Genomic DNA, 8,387 nt, shown 5'->3' on the forward strand with positions numbered 1-8,387 from the left:
TCCATTTTAGCACAAAAAAATGTTGACATGTTCAAACCATTATTTTTTGGGGCCAATGATCCCTTAGTTGGACTTGCTTTCTTAATATTGTTATTTTCAAACCCAACACCTGATATTTGGTTCCCAACAATTGTTAATGGAATGAATACACGACCAAATTCCTAACACAAAAAAATATAGCGGAAACGAAAACAAAACTCTATTTGAATCACATACACAAACAGAATTTTGCCCAATCAATATTTCTTCATTAATAAATTAATTATAAAACTTACTTGGGCTCTTGTACCAGGGATAATGGCCCAACTGAGAAAATACAAAACTGATCACCAGCCCCTCACTGCACTCTCTCAGATCCAACACACACTCATTGAGAAGTCTCTCTCAATCTTGTGCTGCTTTTGTGTCTTCTCCTCACCTTAGCCTTACCTTTATAACTTTATGTTGAGCCAAAACCCAAATCCTAACTCTAACCCTAATCTCAAATTGATAGACGATCGAGATTAGATCTTGCCTCACCTGAGATCGACGGCTAATATTAAAACTTAATCACTAAAGTAATTAATTTACTCTATCAAAGTTTTTATTTTAGCTCAATAAGCCAACATATAATTATGTGCTTTTTCGTAAGTTAAACTTAGGCTAAGTGACATTGGCAAATATTCTAAGGTGAAATGTGTGCGACTTTTGCATGCCTGACACAAGGCTTGTGCATAAGCACTTGCCTGAACTACAAACTTCAACATTCTCTCTTAGCGAGAGAGGTACTTCTGGAAGAACCTCCTCCACTTGAATCTGTCTCCAAGCCCATCTCAGTATCTGTAGCTGCTCCCTCTAAATTTGAAGCCTGTCTTGCTACCTGACTTGAAATATGAGCTGAGAACTTGTCACATTCAACCATGCTTTGAGGATCTTGCTCCTGAGCCTCTAACAATGTGATATCATCATACTAGCTGAGGCTCCTTGTAGTACCCGAAGGGTCACTTTTCCTCGCCACTTGCTTCCTCTTAGTAACTGACATTTTCCCTATATCTAAGATCCCCTCAGATATACCCATAGGTTGTCCCAACAGGCTGTATGACTTCCCTTGTCTGATGCTAAGCATTACAATTGCATTCAAGGTAGCTCCCTCTAAATATAGAAGCACCTGTCCATCCTGGAACAAAACTCTTTATCCAACATCCTCCAAGGCTGATACTGAAAGCACATGTGCCATCAACCCTGGAACAAACAATATCCCTGTCACCTCCAAAAATCCTCTTGACTCTAGTTGGAATTTGACGCGTCCAACCCCCTTCACTCCATGTTGCCCATTGCTCGGGACTTCTTGCACACTTCCTAAGGCTGCTTGAAGCCTTCTTGCTCCCCGCACGGGTGCTGCGTGGACACTTCAAAGCTATGTTGCACGAAACTTCTAGGAACCCAGCGTTTCGAGACGTACTCGTACCCGGATTTCTGAAACTCGACCGAAACTCGACTGAAACTCGACCATCAAGTAATCATCTATGAGTCTAATTCCCTTTTTTGTTGCAAGATAATGTGTAATTCACTTATTTATAAATTTATTTATATATATAAACATATATGACGATTCGGTTGACGTTTCAGCCGACGTTTCCATTTTTGGGAGGTGACCTAAGTTGCACAAAATGGGGAAACGGGTACGAGTTTCCGAAACGGGCACGGGTACGAAACGTGACCCCCCCAAATTTTGAAAACGGGGAAATGCGAATATATATATATATATATATATATATATATATATAATAAATATATGCAATCATAAAGCATTTAAGATACATTCTAATTTATTACATTATGATTATTAAATTATGATAAAATTGTCAATTGTCAATGCATAAACTATAAGTCTCTAAATTTACATCACATTTACTCATGAATGATCACATAATGAAAATAGAAATATCCAAAATCAGCCATGAGAAATTTTTAATTTCTTGTCTCGTGCTTGATTGGGAGTCTCCTCCTACATAGTCGAACGACCTTAGTGCTCTTGATTAAATACAAGTTTCATACCCTAGTACCCTACATGCTCTTGATTATTGGGAGTCTCCTCTGCATAGAGGGCTTGGTTCTCTTGATTAAGTACAAGTTCCATACCTTAGTACATGATAAATTCCAATGGAAACATTGCAATCCCCCCAATCCTGAAACCCTGAAAAACAGATAAGTTTGCTGGATTTTGAGTGAGATCTAAAATTCTACTTTCTCCATATGAAATCCAATGAGGGCGAAACCACTCTCAAACATCCTGAGTCATTTCATGATAATGTTAAAAATTTAAGTAAAAGAGGAGAATATCACTTTTACTTTAAGAATTTAACATTACCATGAGCTGCATATCAACACTAGGGCCATAGGCTTGAACATTCGGCTGCCCCACTAAAAAAACTCCTTTCTTTTATAACTTGAGAGACATCTAGAAGCATCTAGAGGATATTTGAGTCGCCCAATAAAAAATTAGAAGCGAAAAAATAAAAAAGATACAAGAAAAAGTCAAGTTACAAGAGGAAACTCCGACGTACAGCTCGGAAACGCGTTTCCGGCCGTACTAGCCACGTTTCCTCCTCGAGAAATGGGCTAGTATGGAAAGAAATGCGTTTTTGGGCTGTACTGTACGGGTTTCCCCATTTCTGTTTCGTTTCCGTATGGAAACGGACCCTCTGCCCACGTTTCCTGCAACTTAGGAGGTGACGTTTCTAAATGTACTCGCTTCGGAAACTCCGAAACGTTTCGACGCTTCGTGCAACTTAGCTTCGAAGTATAGGAGTGATTTTTTAAAATTAATTCAATTACGCATCCTTATGGTCGAGCACCTAAAGGTCCTTAACAGTCGAGCCCCTCTCCTTATTAGTCAAGCGTGCTACGCACCCTGATGGATATCGATTCGACGGGCACATCAAATAATTGAATCGTATCAGATGCGAAAGTGTGGGAGAGCACAATATAAGCTCTGTGCTGCTAGGCGAAGCGGTTGAGTCCTGCACCCTAGATGGTGAGAGTCCAGTAGCCGAAAGCATCATTGGCTTACGCTCTAACCCGAGTAGCTGCCTCTGCTTGTGCTAAAACTGTTCATGTCTCCTTACATCGACGCCCTTCTATCTACACAAACCACCGCCATTGATTGGCCTACCTCATTGGCTTGACGATTGCCATTGTGGTTTCTGTTGACCTGTTTCTCCCTTGACACAACCTGGGTCCTGACAACTACTGTAGCACGATTGTCGACCCTTCTTTTTTTTCCTTGATAGTGCGGGCTTGTTTGCTGACCGTCGGCTCTGGCGGCACTGGTTCTGCTGTTGGCAGTGTCGGCTTGAATTGTTCCCTTGGCGCTATCTCTCGACTTCTCGCCCTCACTCCGCTGCCAATAGTTTGTCAATTACCGCTGTCATGGCTCCCTTGTGCTCGACCCCTGGTCCCCAACTTGTTCACTGTTAGAAGAGCCAGTTGAGTTTTTTTTAGGCTTTCGACGACGGTTTGCTTGTCTTCCCTGTTGTGATCTGCAGTTGAAATCTCCTGCTATTAGTTTGTTGTCGAGTGCCACGACTTTGGCTGTGCCATTTGGTCCGCTGACTATTCACTGCCCCAACGGCTACCTGGTCCACCTGTCGGTCACCACTCAACCTTTTATTTATTTATTTATTTTTATTTTTATTTTTTTAAATGGGCATCCCTCTTTTATGTTCTTTTTTTCTTCGTCGAAAAAAAATTGCTTGTAAAAAATATATATATTCTCAACCCTTTAAAAAAAAATTCTTGCCGCCTCATTAAAAAATTATGGTTCGTATGATCCCAGCGAACCTGGTTTTGGCGATCCAATACGAAACTAACACGTGTAATTCCGAGATCGATTTAGAGTTTCAACTCTGATACCATGTTAGACTTTCCGAACCCAACACCCAGTATTCGGTTCCTAGGGATTATTAACGAAACAAATACATGCCAGATTCCTAACGCAAAAATTATAGCAGAAGCAAAAACAAAACTCGATTTGAATCACATACACATAAACAATTTTCTACCCAATCAATAGTTCTTCAATAATAAATTAATCACAAAACTTACTTGGTCTCCCATACCTGGGATAATGGCCCAACTAAGAAAATCTAAGAAAATACAAAATTGATCACCTGCCTCACTGCACTCTCTCAGACCCAGCACATGCTCACTGAGAAGCCTCTCTCAATCTTGTGCTGCTATTGTCTCTTCTTTTTACCTTAGCCTTACCTTTATAACTTTACATTGAGCCAAAACCCTAATCCTAACCCTAACCCTAATCTCAAAGTGATGGATGATTGAGATTAGATCTCGCCTCACTTGAGATCGATGGCTAAGATTAAAACTTAATCACTAAAGTAAATAATTTACTTTATCTAAGTTTTTATTTTAGCTCAATAAGCCAACATATAATTATGTGTTTTTTCTTAAGTTAAACTTAGGCTAAGTTACATCAGCAAATATTCTAAGGTGAAATGTGGGCAACTTTTGCATGCCTAGACACAAGGTTTGTGAATAAGTACCTACCTGAGCTACAAACTTCAACAAATATTGTAGTGCCAAGTTTGACTCTTTTACTATGAAGCATAAGTTTACAAATAGAAAATCTTTTAGAAAGTTGAAGCTGCTCCATTGCAAGTACACCAAACTATTTCTATTATTCAGGTACTGAAGTCTGATATCTCATGTCAATTCTCAAATGTATATGAAAATGCAGTTCGCAATTTTGCAATTATAATTTTACTTTTTTAATGGCTGTTTTAAAATCTTTCATAGCAAGATTCTGTTTCCCATTTCACATTATAGTGGCAATGCGGAATTGAAGAGGTTGGCTGAAAGATGGGCTAGAGTTGTGAAAATATTCCTGTTCTGGTCATCCACCAATGATCAAAGTAGTTTTTTACAATATTGATATCTTGTCAGTGTTCTCCAAAGTAAAACTGTTTGGCATGTCCCTTTTTAGATCATTGTTCTTAGTGAACTAGACATGGCAGCTTATTCTGCACATTTTGCATTCTCAGGCACTGAGTTAAATGATGAAGCACTGTTTGGCAGACCCAGTTGCAATGTGGCATGTCCGAGCAGATATTGCTTCGGCAGTGCTACTTGTGGTTGACTTTGGAGGATGGTATATGGAGGATTCCAATGCACACAACGCTGAGGGAGGAACAATGATTCAGCATACACAAATATCTTTGCTGAAAGATGTCATTGTACCCTACACACATCTGCTCCCCATGTTACACATCTCCAATGATCGTCCTCGGAAAACACTTCTTTACTTCAAAGGAGCAAGACACAGGCATAGGGTACTTCAGCATTATCTTGTTGACTGCTTTAAACTAGTTTTCTGTTTTGAAATGCAAATTGATGAAATTTGGCGACATATAATATTGATTGTTTGATTGGTAGGGTGGCCTGGTACGAGATAAGTTGTGGGGATTACTGCAGAATGAGCCTGGTGTAGTTATTGAAGAGGGATTTCCCAATAGCACTGGCCGTGAGCAATCTATTCAAGGCATGCGAAATGCAGAATTTTGCTTGCATCCAGCTGGAGATACACCCACTTCTTGTCGCCTTTTTGATGCCATTGTCAGTTTGTGCATTCCGGTCATAGTCAGTGATAACATTGAGCTTCCATTTGAGGGCATGATCGATTATACAGAGTTTTCAGTTTTTGTTTCAATGCAAGATGCATTGCAACCAAACTGGCTGCTGAAGCATCTAAATGGTGTAAGTAAAATGACGCGAAATACAATGCGTAGGAGTATGGCACACGTTCAGAATATATTTGAGTATGATAATGGCTATCCAGGAGGTGTCGGTCCTCCTGTGAAAGATGGTGCTGTCAACCACATCTGGAAAAAGATAATGCACAAGCTACCAACAATTAAGGAAATGGTTGTTCGAGAAAGAAGAAAGCCAAATGGTACATTTATTCCTCTTCGATGTCATTGTACGTGATCTGAAGGAATCTTTTGTAAAGTGCACACAATTGAGGGTGCTATAGTAAAGGGAAAGTACGCATAGAAAACATCCCTCATTGGTGAGAAGTCTACCATCTTTCAGACGAACTTTTCCACCAGTCACATCTAAAATGTAACTTCAGTTTACGGCAACACTTTCAAATTTCATATTCAGAGGAATCTTTTTCCTATCTTCGCAGAATTTATTTCTTTAGGCCTTGAATTTTTTTTCTTACAATTCAATCAATTTATTTAGGACATTGCGGGCACTGTTTTTATCTTTGGAATATTTCTTTGGGAGATTGGAGGTAGATTACTTATCTATCTCTGCATCTATTCTATCGTCCATGAATTTGTATAGACTCTATCTTAGTCCCGTGGATCAATGTAGTGGAATATGAATCCTCCGTGCCTCGGTTTAATTTCCATCATTTTCATAAAGAAACAAGCTAGGGTTTTTGAGACTGATTTGCCCTCAATTAGCTATGAATTTTACAATGTTCAATAAAAATTGTTGGAACTTGGTTCAGAAGATGTATCTTAGAAAAATAAAAACCGTGCACTTAAATATTTGTCTCTATAAATTTTCCTCTTAAATATTGTTCACAAATATTTGTTGCTGTCAAAGATAAAAATAAAAATATAATGGAAAGAGAACTTAAATATTGTTCATAAATATATGTTGTCCTCTTAAATATTGTTCATAAATATTTGTCGCTCTCAGAAATAAAACTATAATGGAAATAATATAATAAAACTACAATGGAAATAATAAAAATATAATAGAACTTAAAATTTTCTTTCAGTGACTAAGCTCCATCCTAAATCCATCTTAACCCCATGTTTGAGAATCCTTTATCATTATTTCGTCTCAATAAATTACGTCTTAGTTATTTTAAACAACTGATTCGAGCAGCAGTTAGTATCCTGTCTCAACTCAGGAGTAATATTCAATAGGAAAAGGCGGTTGCATTTAAAACATATACAGGTGCACGATCAATAATACAATGTGGTTCCAAGTGACATGGATGTGGCGTTGACATAATGACACAATGATGTTATGAGTATGGCTTTATTAAATGCCCTAATTATGTTCCAAATTGCTTGGAGATCCTTATATAACCTCCAAGATTCATTCTGGAAACAACTAACATATAAGCAATTGTCCATCCACTTCTCCCTCTTACTAAAGAGCCTTAAACTCTAGAACTTCACACAGTCGGGTATCAAACGAGGCATTCCAAGTTTCTTCTGCAACCAGTAAAAGTATGCGACATGCACTCTTGTAGAACTCCATGAAAACTGTGGAAAAAATATGTAGCGACACCAGGGTTTTAGACTTGAGTGAGTTCGAGCAAGAATGAAGAAATGGGAATGAAGATTGAAAAGACACATGAGTACATCTAACCATTCTATGATCTAAAGAATCCAGATGAAAAAGGGTTTTTAGACTTGAGTGAGTTCGAGCAAGAATGAAGAAATGGGAATGAAGATTGAAAAGACACATGAGTACATCTAACCATTCTATGATCTAAAGAATCCAGATGAAAAAGGGTTACTGGGTTTTAGACTTGAGTGAGTTCGAGCAAGAATGAAGAAATGGGAATGAAGATTGAAAAGACACAACATGAGTACATCTAACCATTCTATGATCTAAAGAATCCAGATGAAAAAGGGTTACTGGTGAGGAATAGCTGACAAGGCAAAAATATGACCACAAAAAAACATGTTAAAGAGCAAATATCATTATGAAAACTCTCTAATCATCTTTACATCTCCTAACCTAGCTCGAGATGGTGAAACAAATCTTTTTTATTTGCAGGTACCGAGTATGAGCAACGGAAGGAAGTTTATCTGAGGGACCTGCATGAGAGACTCAATATTGTGCAGGCATTCTAGTTACCGAGGGGATAAGTTCTATATATATAATTTAATTTTATTTGATTTTTTATTTATTTATTTTTTTAATTTTGTCATTTAACATTTTAATTTGGTGAAAATAAAGTAAAATAAAAATAAAAATAAACCGAGTATGGTAGAGATGTTGTAATATGGTAGTGATGATTTAATGTGACATAAAATAAAAATAACCTTATAAAATAAAATAATAATAAAAATAAAAATAACCCATGGTATTTATGTGGAATGTAGCCTATTTAAAGGGGAAATTAAATAAGCTTAGATCAATTTTCAATCCAGATCTACCAAACACTGAGAGGTATCAAATCTCTTGAGATCAAATTTCGTGAGATGCAAACCTCTTTTAGAATACAAAGAGTTTTGATCCCTCTCGGGGCTTGGTAGATCCGTGGTTAAGATGGACTTAGTTTGGTTGTAATTACATTGTCAAATGTATGATTAATCTCATCATATAACTTGTTTTTGTGTATGAATATAGGTTTA

General features: G+C 37.7%; 1 protein-coding gene across 1 annotated transcript in view; it reads left to right on the plus strand.

Annotated features, from left to right (window-relative positions):
- Positions 1 to 6,452, plus strand: part of LOC149192005 (Exostosin family protein) — a 65,095-nt gene extending 58,643 nt beyond the window's left edge. The window contains exons 2-3 of the mRNA XM_089404455.1: positions 5,074 to 5,327; positions 5,431 to 6,452. Of these exons, the coding sequence (XP_089260581.1) occupies positions 5,074 to 5,327; positions 5,431 to 5,982 (806 nt within the window). The 3' untranslated portion in view covers positions 5,983 to 6,452. The remainder of the gene's footprint in view (positions 1 to 5,073; positions 5,328 to 5,430) is intronic.
- Positions 6,453 to 8,387: the final 1,935 nt, after the last annotated feature.

This window comes from Pinus tabuliformis, chromosome 2_2 (assembly GCF_031772625.1).
Source record: "Pinus tabuliformis cultivar Carrire ecotype Pingquan chromosome 2_2, CPIR1, whole genome shotgun sequence".
Lineage (NCBI taxonomy): Eukaryota > Viridiplantae > Streptophyta > Pinopsida > Pinales > Pinaceae > Pinus > Pinus tabuliformis.